Source organism: Miniopterus schreibersii (assembly GCF_964146895.1).
Source record: "Miniopterus schreibersii genome assembly, chromosome: 16".
NCBI lineage: Eukaryota > Metazoa > Chordata > Mammalia > Chiroptera > Miniopteridae > Miniopterus > Miniopterus schreibersii.
The window spans coordinates 37,586,113-37,604,978 of NC_138116.1; the positions used below are offsets into that span (position 1 = coordinate 37,586,113).

The 18,866-nt window shown below is 47.3% G+C and overlaps 2 protein-coding genes across 3 annotated transcripts in view; both read left to right on the forward strand.

Moving 5' to 3' along the window:
- Positions 1-15,002, forward strand: part of CFAP52 (cilia and flagella associated protein 52) — a 39,902-nt gene extending 24,900 nt beyond the window's left edge. The window contains exons 9-14 of one of the 2 annotated variants that reach the window (XM_081162391.1): positions 2,633-2,781; positions 5,774-5,919; positions 8,651-8,802; positions 10,819-10,921; positions 13,384-13,495; positions 14,341-15,002. In XM_081162391.1, the coding sequence (XP_081018517.1) occupies positions 2,633-2,781; positions 5,774-5,919; positions 8,651-8,802; positions 10,819-10,921; positions 13,384-13,495; positions 14,341-14,516 (838 nt within the window). In that variant the 3' untranslated portion in view covers positions 14,517-15,002. The remainder of the gene's footprint in view (positions 1-2,632; positions 2,782-5,773; positions 5,920-8,650; positions 8,803-10,818; positions 10,922-13,383; positions 13,496-14,340) is intronic. The other variant, XM_081162390.1, reaches the window with a different exon arrangement.
- Positions 15,003-16,608: 1,606 nt separating this feature from the next.
- Positions 16,609-18,866, forward strand: part of USP43 (ubiquitin specific peptidase 43) — a gene marked incomplete at its 5' end in the record, with an annotated part of 57,285 nt that continues 55,027 nt past the window's right edge. Inside the window, one exon of the mRNA XM_081162536.1 lies at positions 16,609-17,118. Within this exon, the coding sequence (XP_081018662.1) occupies positions 16,609-17,118 (510 nt within the window). The remainder of the gene's footprint in view (positions 17,119-18,866) is intronic.

Sequence of the window (18,866 nt, forward strand, 5' to 3'; positions counted from 1 at the left end):
CACGATTCTCACACTCGCCTTAAAGATGCTCGCCACCTGGGTTTCTAGTAGCAAAGATTAGTTTAGTCTGCTTTTGATCTTTATGTAAATGGGATAATTTAGTATATACTTGAGAGGTCTTTTGTTTTCTCTATGGAAGCTTTTAATGTTGTTAGCGTCATATGGCTCTTCTTGTTCTTAGTGATTTTTTGTCTCCTTGTTTTATCAGTTACTGAGAGAAGTGTGTTAAATTTTCAAGCAGTGAATGTAGATTTCTCCCTTTCGTTCTTGCTTTTCTCATCCGGTCTAATAATCTCTTTTCCACTGAAACATTTAGTCCATTTACCTTTAATATAATTTTGTATATGGTTGGATTAAGTCTTTCATTTTGTTATTTACTTTCTTTTGTTTCACCTGTTCCTTGCTCTTCTTTCTGGCCACCTTTTGTTTAAACCCTATATTGTTAGCATTCTATTTAACTTGTTCTACGGGCTTCCTACCTATAGATCTTCTCATTAATTTTTCAGTGGTTGCTCCGAGAATGACAGTGTATGTCTTTAGTATATCACAGTTTGCTTAGAGTTAATGTTAAATTACTTCAAATAAAATACAATTTAGGAATTTTGCAACAGTGTATTTCCCTTAAGGCCATTTTTATCCCTCGTGCCACTGTTTTCATGTATACCTATTTATATTATAAACCTAACCTACCGGTACAATATTATAATTTTTGCTTTAAACAGCCATAAATCTTTTTCAAGAATTTAATTATTTGAGCATTTCTGATGCTCTTCATTCTTTCTCAAATATTTAAGTTGCCATTTGGCGTCATTTCCTTTCAGTCTATAGAAGTTTGTTTAGCATTTTATAAGAATATAGGTCTCTGGTAAAGAATCCCCTCAGTCTCGCCTCTTTGCAGACTTTATCTGGCTGATTTCTGCTTATCCTCAATGCTTCAGGCCTATTTGATGATGATCTTTCCTGACTTCCTGTACTGTAAGGCAAAAATATGTATCTATATATCAACGTCTATGTCTGTTTCTGTCATCTCTACCTCTGTGTTCGTTTCCTGGGATTTTAGATGCGAGGGAGGAAGCATATGGCCGTAATGCACCATCTTGATCCAATCAGTTTGGTTATTTCCAGAACTTAACCTTTCAGATCCTAAACTAAGGACACCCTACTGCTCGAATGGCTCATTTTGGACTAGACTTGATCCTGAGGAAGTGGACTGTTCATCAAGGGTAGGGGGAGTTTGGAAAGTTCTCTAGGTGTATTCATTCTATGACATTTGATTTTCATGAGGGGTCCATATACCTCTTTAAAGCTCACATTCCCAAAGGAGAAGCTCATTCCCTGAAGGCAATATCCAATATAAAACTTCTCTTATTTTAAATAAATATTATCCTAAGGTTGGCTTTTGGTCTCTGTCAATTAGGACTGTTTGGCAAGGAGCTCCATCTTATCTGTTGTCCTGTTTAGCACTTACTATTTAAAAGTAACTAGTCCACCATAATAATTTTATCTCTGAGCCCCAAAGCTAAATATGTGGAAAAGATCCACTTATTAATTCAAAAGTGCGTAGATTTGCCCTGGCCGGTGTGCTCCGTGCTTAAAGGGTCAGACTGTGCACCCAGGGCTCGCGGGATCGATGCCTGGTCAAGGGCATGTACCCGGGTTCAGGGTTTGCTCCCCGCCCCAAGTCGGGGTGTGTACAGGAAGCAACCAGTCGATGTGACTCTCTCACGTCGATGTTTCTCTCTCTCTCTCGCTTCCCCTCCCTCCCTTTCATTCTCTCTGAAAAGCAGTGGAAAAATATCCTCAGGTGAGGATTGACCAAAAAAAAAAAAGTGAGTAGATCTTAAAGTAAGTGAGAGGGACTCTCTTTTCATGAATGCTTAAGATGAAATGTAGAAATTTTTTGAGAAGTACTTAAATCTAAAATTTAGCTCAGTCTCTACAGTGACCGTAGCTAGACATTCATACCGGTAGCGCGGATGGTCTTTATTGTACCCCCAGTATGACTCCCTTTTTATATCCAGATTGGAATGGTCTGTAATTTTTTGACGTATTGGTATTTTTCATTCTGTTTACAAGTTGTCCTTTAAAACAAAACAAAACAAAACAGACAGGCCAATTACTCTGGGATTCTCTCCCTTTTCCACAATCTTACATTTTCTCAGAACTAAGCACAGGAGTGTCTTGGGTTATTTGCAAACATGAATTCTAGCACCCTTTTCATTATCTTCTTTGAAATTATAACGATTATCTACTTTACAGGAAAAGTTTTGTTTAGCCTCTTTTAATATAAATATTTCACCATGTATTTTATTTCAAGAAATGATACTTACTATCCTCCAGTCTACCAGGACATTGGAAGACCTTTACATTGACATTGTCATTTTGAGCAACTTTGTCCCAGCCCTTTCTCAAGGGGAAGGACCACAAAAGATTGTTCACAGCTGATTCGGGGCACCAGATGCCATTTCACATCAGAAACCTGTGAGACCATCAAGCCTTGAGATAACTGGTGCCTCAAAGTCATCTATTCCTTTATCCTTACGAAACACATTTTAGTGTCAAACATGCATCTAAGAAACACTGTGCATCTTTTATGGCTGCATCTCATGTTCTCTCGGTGGATTCTTTTCAGTGGCACCGCTGAGCTATTTGCCACCTGTGCCAAGAAGGACATCAGAGTGTGGCACACACTGTCCAACAGGGAGCTGCTGCGGATCACTGTGCCCAACATGACCTGCCATGGCATTGATTTCATGAAAGACGGCAAGAGCATCATTTCAGGTAATGCTGACTTACCATGACTGGGCTTCGGGCTCTGGCGTGGCTTTGGGTCTTGTCGTTCTCATGACACACTAGTCTCTACCTGTGGATAACCTGGAACCGCCTCCCACTGTTCACCCGCCCCGCCTTCTAATCTAGCCTCTGTCTGGTGTTCCCTTCCAGCTGGGAGACTTTCTGAGCTAGGAAGAACCAAACTTCTCTTCTCCCAAGTTGCTGCATGTAGCACGTAGCTTTCTCTCTACAAATGGAATTTAGTAATTCAGTTACAGAGTGGATTTGAGTCCTTTGTGAGTGCAAGGCACTTGTATTAGAACCCCTTTTGTTGTTCAAAGGATAAAACTCTGACTCTAAATTATATCTCAAAGGGAACTAATTTTTAATTTGATTGATTATTTTACACCAAAATATTTTAACGTAAGTTATAGACATCATAATATTCCACTTATAAATATTTCAGTATACATCTCTAAAAATAATATTTTCCTATAAAATAATAATTTCTTAATGTCTCATGTTCAATCCATGTAAAAATTTCCTCAGTCATCAAAAAGTAGATTTACTGGTTCACATCAATGAAAAGTCAAGTGGGTTCTTAGGTGTGGCTGTTAAAATAGTGATATCAGAAGCTCATCTCATCCCTCTCTTCTTGGCTCTTGGCTCTGTTTCCTCCATGTTGGCCTCTCCCTTGGGCATGTTCTTTCTCCACACAGAGGTCACCAGGAGTTTTTGGCTCACGTTACCCTTAGAGCTAATAAACATTCAGGTCGTCATCACCTCTTCTTTCTCTTAACCCCACATTCGTTTGCCTCTAGTGATTCTCCCTTCAGAGTATATCCCAGATTCCATCACTTCTCATCATTTTCACCCTTGTCCTGGTCACCACCATCTCTCCCCTACATTACTCTAGTAGCTTCCTACCAGGTCTGTCTACTTCTGTCCCCACCCGCCACCCTTCTCCCTCAGGCTATTCTCCACACAGAAGCCAGAAATCTCATTTTAAAGTTAAACTCAGATCATGCCATGTCTAGGGTTCAAAGGCCTTCTACTATTATAGAATAAAAGACATTTCCCACAATTGCCTATAAGGCCCTTATATGCCCTTCTCACCTCCCTAGCCTCTACCTTTTCACCTCTGACTTTGTCTCTTCCCATGCGTCCCCACTAGCCGTATTGCTTCTCTGCTATTCTTTACACACACTGCACAGAGGGTCTTTGGTCTTGCTGCTCGGTTTGCCTGGAATGTTCTTTTCCCCGATAGCCCCATGACTCACCCCCTCAGCCCCTCACTTCCTCAAGTCTTTGATGAAATAGGATCTACCTTGAGCATCCTATTGAAAATTGCTGAGGTCAAGAGGTGACACTAAAGATAATGAGAAGGAGCCAGCCTTGTGAAGATGTGGGGGAGGAACATTCCAGGCAGAGGGGACAGCAAGCACAAGGGCCTTGGGTGGGAAACAGCTTGGTGTATTTGAGCACTAGAGAGATGACCAGTGTGTCTGACCTTACTGGGTAAGGTTGGCAGTCAGAGTTCAGGGAGAGCGGTCATAGAGGAGGTTGAAGCCTTTGAAGGTTCTTGATCAAGGAGGTACATGGTTTTAAGAGGTTTCACCCTGACTCCTGGGTAGATGATTGTAGGGGAGCAAGAGTCTAAGGCCAGGGAGGAAGATGTTATAATAAACCAGGAGAGAGGCGCTGGTGAGGGTGGCACAGTGGATGAGTTAAGAAGTTCAGATTCAGGACTTTTGTTTGTATGTTATTTATTTTTGTTAATCCTCACCAGAGGACATTTATTTCCATTGATTTTTAGAGAGAGTGGGAGCAGGGGGAGAGGGAGAGAGAGAGAGAAAGAGAGAGAGAGAGGAACAGAGACAGAGACATTGATGTGAAAGGGACACATCGATTGGTTGCCTCCCTCTTGTGGCCTGACCTGGGCCTAGAATTGAACCTGCAACCCTTCAGCCTGGGGATGGGGGGGGGGGGTGTGCTGATCCTCTAACCACTGTGCACACCAGCCAGGGCTGCTTGTTTTAAAAATATTTTTAATTGAGTTTTAGAGAGAGGATGAGAGAGAGAGAAACATCCATGGTTGCCTCCTGCATGTGCCCAGACGGGGGATCAAACGGCAGCCTGGGTATGTGCCCTGTCCAGGAATCAAACCCACCACCTTTTGGTGCATGGGACGATGCTCTTACCAACTGAGCCACCTGGCCAGGGCAGATTCAGGATGTTTTTAAACTGTAGAGCTGATGGGACTTGCTGATGGGTTAGATGTTGGGTTGGGTTGGGTTGGGTGGATGGACTAGAGAGGAATCAAGAATGACTCTGAAGTTCTTGGTCAGCCAGACTCACTCAGTTGGTTGAGCTTCACCCTGTGCACTGAAACGTTGCCAGTTCAATTCTTGGTCAGGGCACATACCCAGGTTGGGGTTCAGTCCTCTTTTGGGGCATGTACAAAAAGCAACCAATTGATCTCTCTCTCTCTCTCTCTCTCTCTCTCTCTCTCTCTTCCTTCAGAATGACTCTGATGTTCTTGGCTTGAGCCACTGGATATATGGTGGCAACTTCTATTGAGATGGGGAAGATGGTGGGAGTGGGGGAAAGAGCATCGGGTTTAAAGCCAACATTTATTTGGGGCTGGTAAATTACATACCCCAGGCGCTGTATCCAGCAGCTAGTTGAGTGTACAAGTTGTCCAGCTCACGGGAGAGCGGGAGCTGGTCCTTCTCCTTCCTCCCCATTCCTGCTTCTCCCCCCAGAGCAGGGTGTGCATGGGGGCAGGTTCAACTAAGGAGCCACTCCTTTCCCTCAGCCAGTGTGACCAGTTTGGGGAATCGGGAAAAGGTGATGTGATTCCTGGCAACTGGGGGGGACTGGCCTCTTCCCTCCATCGCCGCCGCTGCTCCCGAGTCGTGACTTTCCCCGCGACGCAGGAGGCACCGGCCTGGGAGAGAGCGGGATGCGCTGACCTTGCCTTTGTTTCCCTCCACGCCAGCGTGGGACGACGGCAAAATCCGAGCCTTCGCCCCGGAGACAGGCCGGCTGATGTACGTCATTAACAACGCCCACAGGATCGGCGTCACAGCCATCGCCACCACCAGTGACTGCAAAAGGGTCATCAGCGGCGGCGGGGAAGGGGAGGTAGAGTCCTTTTAAAAATAGCCCTCAATTTGGTGCAACTAAACATCAGGGGTCACTTATTTGATTTGTTCTAAGGAGTCAGGTGGGACCAAATTAAGATTTTGATGAAACCCTAAAATACATCAGAAATTAAAATTCAAATAATGTAAATCCACATATAAATACATTTGTTCATGGAAAGGACATTTACGATGCAGACATGAAAGTGTTCTGTATGGAACTGAGCTATGAATTCAAGGTGTGTTTTGTTAGAGTTTTGGAATATATACTTGCGCCCTTCAAAGACTGTAGTTACAGAAATTATCTTATTTATTTATTTATTTATTTATTTATTTATTTATTTATTTATTTATTTATATTTTTTCTTTTACCCTCACCCAAGGACATGTTCATTCATTTTAGGGAGAGGGAGAGAGAGAGAAACATCCGTCGGTTGCCTCCTGTACCAGCCGGACCAGGGATTGAACCACAACCTTCTGGCACATGGGACGCCACTCTCACCAGCTGAGCCACCCAGCCAGGGCTTTATCTTGTCTTTCAAAGGCGATGATGCTATTTTTAGAATCAATTCTTTAAACTGCCCAGATGTTCTGACCATTATTCTGAAATTATTACACTCAGCCTTTTCCTCCCATCGTGTCCGGGCCCCTACAGCATCTTTCCCTCAAACATTCATCTTAGTGTCTCCCCTCCCTCGCTGCCCAGCTGTTTTCCCATCCCACAGCCTTCCCTTTCCTGACACAGGATGTTTTCTTCGCCGTCTTCTGTCCGTGCTGTCAGGGACGGTGTCAGGGAGAAGACAGACACAGCGTGTGGATGTAGCCTTTAGCAGAGTCTGGGCCAAGCAGATGAGCGGCTGAGTGTTTGGGCTCTGGACCCACACTGCCCGGGCTCAGTTTCAGTTCCCGGCTCTGAGAACCGGGTGTGTCCTTTAACCTCTCTGTGCTTCGGTTTCCTGTGGTCATAGGAAGGTAACAGTACTCCTAGCAGTGAGCTATTTCACATCTTTACTTGTACTAAGTCTTCAAAATCTGGTGCGCATGTTACATTCAGAGCACATCCCCACCTGGACTAGCCACTTCCCAGGTGTGCTAGAGACACATCGAGCCCTAGACGATCCCCCGTCTCTGCCTGTCACCACCCTCACTGCTTTACTCCCTTCCCACGCTGTTGCTGACACCCTCGGCCTCCTTGCGCACTCCTGCAGCCTTTTGCAGCGTCCGCCTTGCTGATGCCCAGACTTGGCTTAAACCAGACCATCTGCATTCGAGGGGCCTGAACCTGAGCTGATGAGAGCTGTGGGAGGAAATTACACATTACAAAGTCATTGCCCTTGGCCCTGCTCAGCAATCTTCTGACAATGTCAGCTTTTCCTGCCATTCCCCAGAGCTATTTCAGAACTTCCCCTCCAAAAAGCACAGTCTTCACGGTCTTGACAAGTACTACAGACCAGGGCTGCTGGCCAGCAGGTGCGCACTGGTAGGAATGCAGTAGTTGCTAAAATACTCAAGCACTTTCATTTGCACTGGTAAATGGCCATTGCTGGGTTATGAAGACCCCAGTCCCACCACCTTGTCCCCCTCCCCCTAAGCATACCCAAACCTCCTCTCCATTCCCGCAACTCAAGGGCCAATGCCCGGTACCTCCAAAGTTCTTGTTCTGGGGCTCTTTGGCCGGTGCCCACACCATACTAGGTAGAAAAAGTCCAAATGTATGCCTCCCCATGTAGCGGGATCTCAAGATTGGAGATCTGCTTTCTTTGGCAAAAGTAATTATCCTATCCTGCCTGATAACGTAGGGAAATTACTTGGACACCCTAGAAAAGAATATAGCCCAGCTCATTGGGAATGCCTCACGCTGCCTAGTTTTCTTTACTAAAAAAGTGTTTTAGAATGTTTTTCTTCATTTAAGGTTATTTTCCTCTTATCAGGTGCGAATCAGTTGCTTATCCTAACACCAGTTTTTAATCTAGTGTTCACCTAGCCTGCTGTTCTTTCATCATCTTATATTGCACAAAATAGTTCCTGCTCTTCTCATTTATCTCAGGTCCAACATATTCATCCTAAGGAGGCATAAGCATCTGACTGCATTATGATGTTTTCTAGTATAGTTGTAGCAGAGTATTTACCCATTATAGGACATACAGTAATGACTAAACAACTGTCCTTTTTTGTTACGGTTAGGGCATCACATGACTGTTTTGAAATTTTGTGTGTAGGTAGTTGTATTACCTATGAATTTCACTTCAGGATAGCAGAGGGGTGTTATAAAAACATTATTTTAAAAATAAAAACTGAGTATTGGCCTTGCCGGGGTTGAGACCCATTGATTTTCACATGATTAACATTAAGCAGCTGATGTGAAAGTTTAAATACGGCTCTGAGTACTCAAGAGATTTCTTGGTGGCACCAGAAATTTGAGAGCAATGCCCAGAAGAAATGTGTAGACATATTATTTCCCTCGGGTCAGCAGCAGCCCTTGTGCTATCGGTTTGAGCAGAGGGAATCTAATAAATGTCTCAGCCCTGAAAGTAGAAGTAGGTGCAGGATCACTGGGGGCATTTTCCTGGCTCCAGGGAAGAATGTTCTGGCCCTACACTTCAGCATCCCCACCCCACTCACCCGAGGGCAGAACAAGACAAGCAGAGCAGAGGCGGAAAAGCTCTTGGAATGTTTTTGTCCCTTCAAAAGTCCCAGGTGTGTGTTGAGAGCCTGTGCTTTGTGGCTTTCAGGTGAGGGTGTGGCAGATTGGCTGCCAGACCCAGAAGCTGGAGGAGGCCCTGAAGGAGCACCAGTCCTCCGTGTCCTGCATCCGGGTGAAGAGAAACAACGAGGAGTGTGTCACGGCCAGCACGGATGGCACTTGCATCATCTGGGACCTTGTGTAGGTACCTGTGACGGGGCGGACAAAGCGGCGCTGACAAACCCAACAATGCCATCATTTCACTGAACTCGAAAGAAGATTCAAATGAAGGGTAGAAATCTCATTTAAGGCAACAGTAAAGCGATGCTCATCAGAAGCCGTTCATCTCCATGGCTACCCGTGGGTGCTGGTGGAAAGGGTGTAGTTGTCAGGAAGAACTGGATGCTAGAGGTTTCGGGACAGATAGGGGGAGTTGCTTTCTGGACACACACAGTGAAGCATGATTTAACTTACGCTAACTCAACTCCTAAGTATTTCCCCGAAAGGGATAAGGGAAATAACTTAAGCAATGCACACAGTTCCTCTGGTCATTCCACAGTGCAGTCAAGGCCAGATGAGCTTGCCTTGGAGGTGGGAGCAGGGGAGTGGAGAAAATTGCCCTGCCCTCAGTTGACCTCATTCTCAGGGCTCCCTATATTGTAAGCATATTGCTATCCCCATAGACTGCATGACTCCAAGCTGACTATACCAAAGCATGTAAATTTTAGCGTTGGGCTAATTAAAAGTATTTTCAAGGATTTTTTGGACTATAAGCAATTTTTCTGTGTTTTTTTTTTTTTTTTGAGAATTAGACCCTGTTCCACCAACCTCTCCTCCCTCCCAGCACCTCTCTACCACCACTAAGATGTCTCACCTCTGTGTATAATTGTATTAGTACAGAGGTGGAAGGAAAACTAGATAGATAGGTAGGTAGATAGATAGATAGATATAGCAAAAGAATATGAAATTTTCTTGATTGGAGAGAAGAGAGTGGGAACTAAAGGCAGAACATTTTTTATTTAAACAAAAACAGAGCACACCTCTGTCTTTGGGTTCTGTGTGTCTCTAACTTTGATGTGCATACAAATCACCTGGGGATCTTGTTAAAATGTTGATTTTGTTTCACTATGTCTAGAGTAGCGTCTGAGATCTTGCATTTGTAAAATCTCCCAAATGATGCCCCTGGTGCTGGTCCAAGGACCACACTTGCCGGAGGTGTTAGCCTTCACCTGAACTTCCCACTGGGAAAATACATAACTAGGAGGGCATATCTATGCTTGTTTCCATGGATGGTTTGTGACCATTTCAAAGCTTTAAGCCCCCTTGCTCTGTAGCAGGAATATTTGGTTAATTTGTGCCAAAATCTTTTAAAATACTCAGCTCAGATACCATGTTTGAAAACTTCCATAATGAGAAGAAACTGTGCAAAAGGAACATTATTTTAGCCCACGGAGCCCGGCCTGTGAGACGGCCACCCAGCCACCTCCTCTGTGGAAGGAGAAGCTAATTTACATATTTTTTGGTACAGTACCTAAAGCAGTGGTTGTCAAACTATTGTGCACTTTAGAATCAATTGGGATGCTGATTAAAAATGCAGATCTGTGGGCTTTATCCCAACCTACTGAATCCAAATCCCTATAGGCAAGGCCCAATAATATCGAGTTTTTATTTTTATTTAATTTTTATTTTTTTAAAAAAAATATCTTTATTAATTTCAGAGAGAGGAAAGGTGAGGGAGAGAGAGAGATAGAAACATCAATGATGAGAGAGTGATTGACTGGGCCCGCAACCCGGGCATGTGCCCTGACCGGGAATCGCCTGGATCCTAGGTCAACGCTCAACCGCTGAGCCACGCCCGGCCAGGCAATATCGAATTTTTAAAGCCCTTCACTTTAAAATGGCAACCTCGGGAATAAAGCACTTGGTATGGAAGATAGCAGGTTGACTCCGAGCTGAGCCTCTCCCCTCCCTTCTCACTGGAACTGGAGGCTTCCCACTTAGTCCTGTGCCTTGTGGTTAGAGAAGGGCCCCCTGCCCAGTATCTCCTGACTGCCCCACAGGTGCAGTGGGAAGACGTGGGAGTGAGTGGGCAGAGTAACGGGAAGGCTGTTTGGAATCAATGAACCAACCCTAATCCAAGCTGGTACCAAATCCAGTTTGAAGAGTAAATAAGTTCTCTAGGGGAGAGAAAGTCGAGCTTTTGAATCTATTTTTCAGGCGTCTGAGGAGGAATCAGATGATCCTGTCGAACACCTTGTTCCAGTGTGTTTGTTACCACCCTGAAGAGTTCCAGATCATCACCAGTGGGACAGACAGAAAGGTAAGCACTCCTGGCAGTTTCTCGATACATACTGGTTTTTATTATTAGGAAGTTTCTGAGGCCAGAAAGGAATTGCTGTACCCAAACCACTTGTTACTTTAACTAAGTTAAAACCGAATGACAATAGGACTCCTCATCTCTCATGGCTCTGCTTCATCAATATATTAAAAAAATCTTTCAAGTTGGAGAGTCCATGTCCTTGGGTGAAGATTGGTCCTTTTGGGGGGAACATTTCCCCTTGGAGCAAGTAAGAAGCTTTAGGAGAGAGGCACATGGAGAGGGGCAAGGATGCCAGGGTGCCATCCATACTGCCAGCGATATCAGATCAGCCTAATTATCTGCACATCCAATGAATGGACTTGGATTCCTCTAATTCAGACTTTGAGATCACCAAAGAAGAGGTTGCATATTTATCTTTTCCTAGCTACAGAAAAGGTTGATGAGTTAAAAGTATAAAAACTTTGTAGGGAAAATACTGAAGGTGACTCTCCCACCCCACACTACCCCCAAATTAGAACTAGGAGTGGGGCTTTTCCCTGTTTAGGCTTCCCAGGTGATTAGGGACTACTGCCCAAAGACACTGTGTCATAAAAAACCAAGAAATGCTGCCTGGTCCAGCCAGGATTTGCCTGACACATAGAATGCCGTGGGAGGTCGTGGAGACTTGCCTCAGTTCCGGTCTCTGTAGGTCGGCCTTGTTAGTTCTTTGTGTCTCATCCGCCCAAGCTGGCTTATGCCTGCCCATCCCCCAACCCCATGTTTGACTTTCGGTCTAAGTGGGCTTCCTCTTGGAATTGGGGTGGAATGGATAGTAGGGAGTTAACTACATCACTATAAACGCTTTGACATATGGTTCATCACATTTCTAAATTAGGGTGATATTTGCCATATTTTAGGTTTCAGTGTGTGAGACTGGAAACAGTATTCCCCTCTTATTAGAATTTTTACCAGAATATTTAAATCGTAAATCATAAACATAAAAGTATTCTAAGTGCTGGGGATGTGACAGTGCCCCTGCTGTCATGGAACTTACTTATTTCCTACATTTATTTTGGGAGGAAGGGGATGGATTTGGACAGCATACATGTAAACAAATACATGAGTGAACGGTGAGTAATAAGTGAGCAAAACGTTATGAGATGGTGAAAGAGTAAAAAGAAAATTGAACAAGTTATATGAAAAGAAAATTGAGAGGGTTATATGATACTGACTGGGAGGAAGAAAGCTGCTTTAGCTAGATGGTCAGTGAAGGCCTCCGTAAGGAGGTGACATTTGAGCTGAGGCCCCAGTGACAAAAGGACCCAGCCATGCTCGAATCTCAGGGAAGACTGGCCTAGGAGGAGCATATTCGGGAAAGCCTGAAGCCCAGTAGAACTGCTCAGGAGACGGTCACTGACTTCTTTGGCCAAGAAAGCAGGTAGCCAAGCACAAACCACTTGTATGGGTGAGCTGCCTAGAAACAAGGGTTTGGGTGGGCTTTTATAGTTCTTTGTGCTTTGACTATGGAAGCAGAGCTTTATGTTAAAGTGATCAAGCATCACATGAAGTTATACAGCCATGTGTGTACGTATGTATGTATGTATGTAGATCTCATACACAGTTTCTAGCCGGATTCAGAGGAATACAGATTCCTGCCATAATGATGGGAACACAGCAAGTTTCCAGCAACTGGAAACGAAGAGAGGGGTGAAAGGCATGCCCAAGTTCACACTCTGATTCCTGCTCAAGTGCTCTTAGTTTAGAAAGAAATCTTGGTTTGTACATTTAGGCTTCAAAGTTCAAAAAGTATGAAAGCAATATGTTCAGAGTAAAATTCCTCTCCTTGAGCGCCTGCTTTCCCCCCACCTCCACTCTCCCCTAACCTAGTTTCCCTCCCCAGGAGGGAACAGATATGAACAGTTTGTCTTTAAAACTTCACTCTGTGGAAAGCTTATTGCTTTGCGGCAGAAGAGAAAGTTGGGAATAAGGGTGGGGTGAGGAAGAGGGACGGCCACAGAGGCTTTGACTTTGTGAGGCCCAGTCTCCGGCGCTTTCTGGCCTCTCATTCTCCCAGCTGAAGGGAGGAAACGCTTCCCCTCCACTAGGCCCAGAGCCTCCCCCTCCCGCTCCTACTCCTGCTCCTGCTCCGAGAGCCGAAGTGGGAAGTGGCTGCAGTGGCCGTTTCCTTTTTCCCTGACTTCAGACTTGATCTTCTTTGTCTGATCAAAAGTGCTTCTGTCACAAGCTGGGTTTCCAGCATATCGACATCCCTTTAAATAGAATGCAAATTTAAAAACCAATACTAAAAATATTAAAGTGGTTTCTCCACCCCCTGCTTTAGCCTATTTATAATCTTAGCCGACATGCCATCCCATGATGTATTTTTGCTGCCTTCTATATAAAGTAGAGCCATCTCTTGTCAGCATGTGTGTGGATGGCTCCACTGAGCCGCATCCTGCCTAATGCTTCTCTCCCAATTCCAGATTGCTTACTGGGAAGTGTTTGATGGGTCAGTAATCAGAGAGCTGGAAGGTTCCTTGTCTGGGTCAATCAATGGCATGGATATCTCCCTGGAAGGAGTGCACTTTGTCACAGGTGAGTCCTGGGGTCAGAAAGAACGCCAAGCCTGACTTAGTAAGAGAGGAACACGGAGCTCCCAGGCAGGAGGCCACTGGAAGGGACCACAAAAGGGTCTAAAGGGCAACGGTGGTTTGATTCAGGCTTGAGCCCTGCAGCCAGTGTGGTTGGTAAAGAAAACCGCAGAAGTCACATTTCAATGAGAGGAAATGTTTGCGTAGGAGCCTCAGGGGCACAAATCAGAGCTAAGCCTTACAGGGCTGGCTTTTTAGGGGTGCGCCTCCCTGACAGAAATGGGTCTTTAAATGGCCTGGGCTGTCCACTGTGCCTTGTTCTGTTACTTCCTGCTGAAGTCTTAAAGGCCAGGCTCTTAAATCAGTATTTCCGGGGGGCATTTAGCACACAACATGCCTTTTGGAACAACATCAGTATCATTTCCTGCCAGGCTCTTTGAGTCTTAAGGACGTTGACAATGAAATGCCCCAAATGGATTAAAGTTTCATAAACACATTCATTGAAAGCAAGATATGAAAGCAGACATGATGTGATCCCAGTCACATACACAGATGTATGTATCTGCACTCACAGAGAAAAGACTGGAAGGAACTAAACCAAGATGTTGTTAGTGGTGACTTCTGGGTGGTGGGATCGAGGTGATATCACCTCTTTGTATCTTGCCCCCTCAAATTTACTACAACAGGCCTAGACTTATATAATCAAGGAAAAGAGTTATTATAAAGACAGGTTTTCCTTTCTTTGAGTTGGCCCAGGGGGAAATGTGTTGAAAATGCTCCAATTACTTGAAATCAGGGCTGTTTCTCTGTCTTCTATTATAGCAATGCCATAGAAATGTCTTTTTTCAGGTGGGGATGACCATATGATCAAAGTCTGGGATTATAACGAGGGTGAAGTGACTCACGTCGGGGTTGGACACAGTGGCAATATCACACAGGTCCGGATAAGCCCAGGAAACCAGTACATCATCAGCGTGAGCGCCGACGGGGCCATTCTGCGCTGGAAGTGCCCCTTCGCCGCCTGAAGCAGCGGAGGTCTCATCCACAGCATCGCACATACCGCTGGTGACCATCGAGCTTAGATGACTCCAAGACTGGTTTTGATTTCTCACATCTGTGTTTGTGTTCTTCCCATAAGTTTCTCCTTTCCTTTATAGGATGTATTTGACATTCTTGGACTGTATATTAAAATTGGAATATGTTCAAGAATAACTTGTCCAAGCTGTAATTAAAAGTATTTTTATTGTGAATAAACTTCCAATTATTGGTTTCCTGTCACGATCTCTTTTCTAGGACTCTGCCAAACCCAAGGCCTTTCCTCACGATATACCCACAGATAGCTTCACTGATCTCCTCTGAAAATAAGGAAGGAGAGCTCACCTCCTTAATCAGTATCAGGGCAAGACTTCAGTTTCAATCTGGATCTTGGGTAGTTTGTTTTTGTTTTTGAAATTCCCTGAGCCACTGTTTCCTCTTTTGTAATGCAAGAATAAATTCCTGCTTCAAAGGTTACTGTGAGAATTAAGTGAAATAATGCATAAAAAGCATCAGCTGAATTCCTGACACCTAGAGAGTTGAGCATGGACCACAGTGCTTTCTCCAAGAAAATGTGTGTCATCAAGGATTTTGGGGTGATTATCAAGCTTGAAATGTCATAGGTGCTGTTTTAGAGTTGGCCATAAAATCTTTCCCCTGTGCTTACCATCAGAAGGGCGAGGCACTGGATCTTGTGTATTGATCATCCAGCTGGGTACTCTTTCCCAGAGAGGGTAAATATTTCGCAGAAACACTGAGGTCCCAATATACAGTACAGTCTTTTGTTCTAAGCATATTCTTTATCCTTAACTAATGCTCCTTTTTTTTTTTTTTTTAAATCTGGCGACTTGCTGCCTATTTGATATATCAAGGCAGATATTTAATAAGCGGTGATCACTTACTTATCAAAAAATAAGTAACATTTCAGAGCATTGATGTAATTAATGCACACTGCCGATCTCATTTTGAGCTAGATCAATGAGAAATTCATTTTGCAACAGTTTGCCTGATTAATTATAAACCTGACAGTTACAGGATAGAGTGAGCGGAGTCCCGCAGTTACCCAGGGAACCAAGGGCCGGGCGAGGCCCAGTGGATTCTGATTGGGCAACAATTCAGCAAGGGTTTCGCCTTCAGGAAGGAGCAGGTGACCTGAGATCCAGAAAACTTCCTGGTGAGCAAATGCACTGCAGCGCCGAGGTGGGAAAGCGCCCGCCCGTGGGGCTGGCGGCCCACAGGCCCGGGGCGAGCTCCGATTTTCTGCTTGCGGCTCCTGCGGCCTCGGTAACTGCCTTAACCTCTCCCAGCCCGTTTCTCCACCAGCGCTGGCGAGGATGCTGAAGCCTGAAAGTTTTTGGAAAACGATTCTAACCTCGTCTGTAGTTTTAAAAAAGCAAACCATAACCATCTCGGTTATTCCACGCGGGGTCTCACGCGGCTCCCGCTTCAGGTCCTGGGACGGCGGGTGGGGGCCAAGGCTCTGCCTCCCCTGCCCCGCGGGCCCGGGAGGAGGGGCGCCCGGGGTCGGCGCGCGCCCGGGCCGCAGGGGAACCGGCGGTGCACAGAAGCGCTCCCGTCCCTTCCCGGTCCCCGGCGCGCACCTCTCACCTCGCCGGAGGCTGCCCTTTGGAGAGTCTGCCTTCACTTTTCAACATGTGCACCTGCCGTAATTAGAAGAAATTTAGAAATAGCCAGGACTTTGCATTTCCTAGGCGCTCTCAAATGTATCATTCCCCTCATTCCCACAGCTTGACGGCGGGGAGGGAAAAGGGGCAGAGGTCAGATTCAGGCCGGTTGCCTTATAAGAGGTAAGGCGGGGAGGGTCTGTGAACTCGGCGACTCCCGGGTTTAGTTCCCGGTCCCCGCCGCGGGGGCGGGGTGGCCGTCCCGGCGCTGCCCCGGGGCGGAACCTGGGGCCGGATTCCCGCGCCGGGCGGGGTGGCCCCGCCCTCGGCTCCGCCTCCGCCCAGTCCCCACACACCTGGCCCGCAGGTAGCCTGCGCCCGGGCGCCCGTCCGGGGCTGTCGGCGGCTGGTCCGCTTGGGCCCGCGGCTCCGCTCGGGGAGGCGCGTCGACGCAGCTATGGAGCGGGGCCCGGGGGCCGCGGCAGGAGGGGACCCGCCCGCGCCCCGGCCCCGCCGCCGCCGCTCCCTGCGCCGCCTGCTCAGCCGCTTCCTGCTGGCGCTGGGCAGCCGCTCCCGTCCCGAGGACTCGCCGCCCCGGCCCGGGCCCCAGCCGCGACACGGCGACGGCGACGGCGACGGCGACGGCGAGGGGGGCTTTGGCTGTGCCCCTGCCCCGGGTCCCGCCGCGCCCGGGAGCCCGCAGGAGGAGCGCGCGCCCGGACCCCAGCTGCCCGCCGGCGAGGGGGCGCGGCCCCCGGGCGCGCAGGGTCTGAAGAACCACGGCAACACCTGTTTCATGAACGCCGTGGTGCAGTGTCTCAGCAACACCGACCTGCTGGCCGAGTTCCTGGCGCTCGGGCGCTACCGGGCCGCGCCGGGCCGCGCCGAGGTCACCGAGCACCTGGCGGCGCTCGTGCGCGCGCTCTGGACGCGCGACTACACGCCCCAACTTTCCGCCGAGTTCAAGGTAGGCAGCGCCCCCCGCGGCGCGGCGCGGCCCGCCCCTGGGGCGTCGCTGCTGGGAAGCCGCGGGCTCCGCGGGAAGGGCTTTCCCCAGCTTCCCGGCGCTGGAGTCGGCCGGCTCCGCCGCGGGTCGCCGCCCTGGTTCTGAGCCGGTCGGTCCTGCCGCGGCTCGCACGCGTTCTCTTCCCGAATGAATGCTCCCCGGTATTTTGAGGGGTTGGACGGAGGGAGCTGGCGGGTGTGAGTACTGGGCTGAGCTTCCCTGCGTCCAGCAAACGTCCGTGGGAATATTGAAATGAAAGCCTAGGGACCAGGCAGCGCTCCAGCGCCAGGGGTGGCTTCCGATCTGGAGGGGTGCTGGGTGGGGGATCGGACATTGAAGGCCCAGGCCCCGCAGGAAGGAGGTGATGCTTGAGTTGAGATCTGAACGATGAGAGCGCTCAGCCAGGCCAAGATCCAGGAGTCAGCCGGGTAGAAGGAGCAGCATAGGCCTGAAGAAGCTGAGAACTGGAGGCACCGAAGGAAAAGTGTGGCTGGAGCCCGGGAGGGCAGAGTGGCGCCGAGATTAGGTTGGCCCGAGCGTGTAAGGTCTCAGGGACAAGTGTAAGGAGTCTGGGTTTTATTCTAAGCTCAATGGGGGCTGAGAGCCTGTGGCCAGGTACTGTGCTGAGTGCCCAGGAGAGGCAGTGGGTGTGCTGTATCAGAGATGGCATCCTTTTGTTTAGTGTGAATTAAACCCCCTGGGATGCCTTCGCAGGGGGTTGCATCCCTTGTCCCCAGGATCACGGTCTACTTCCTGGGGATGCTGCAGTGTCAGAGGCTTTCTTTGGAAGTTGTGTGTATCACTTCAGCTGGCGTTTGTTTGGGGGTCCCAGTTGGATTCAAGAGTTCCTGATAATTGATGCACATGGCTTGCTTCCTGCTGAAAAAAACCACAGCTCTAGGCAGAGAGCCGAAGCTCCCCATAGACTAGTGATTGTTGTTCTTGGGGGAGGGGGGAACCTGTCAGGGTTCATTCCACAAGCATCACTGCCCTTGAGTTTCAGCCTGAGAAAGCAGTTCCTGCCATGTGACCCACTGGGTTGCCAAGCCCCACCTTCCTCTCCTACTTCCTCTAGTGAAGCACTATGCTGCAGGAGTCAGTGGGTCAAATTGGTGCCAATATCTTTTTGGGGCAACATTTGCTTTTTACATAAAGGCAGCATCGTATAGTGGTTGAGAGCAATATATGTGGGGCTTTGTGACCTGGAGCAAGTTTCCAAATACTGCTCTGCCTCAACTTTCCTCATCTGTGAAATGGGACTATAATGGTACCTACCTAATTACAGTATATCCTTGTGGAGTTTGAGTTATATGTACAGCATTTAAAACAGTGCCTGGCCCCAAGGAACTTCTTATTATTCTATCTTACACTTCCTCACCTGCAGAGACCTAGAAGGAGGGAGGAAGGTAACGTTTGTGTACTTTTCTCATGCCAGATGCATTCTCATCCAGTTGCTGCAGGGATGGGAGAGGTTCCAGGAGTAGCTTGAAAAAAAAAAACCTTCGAAATTACTAAGCACCTTTGGTGACTCACCAGGATTTCCAGTCTCTCTCCTGCTCTGAAACCTTGAAGGCCTGGCAGCTCCCAGTGAGCCTTGGGGAATGGAAGGGTAATCAAGTTGTTAATATCAATGAGGGTGATATAATCTGGGGTTTCCTGGGATCTGCTGGGTAGCCAGCCTTGGAGAGAGTGGACTCCAGAATCCGTGA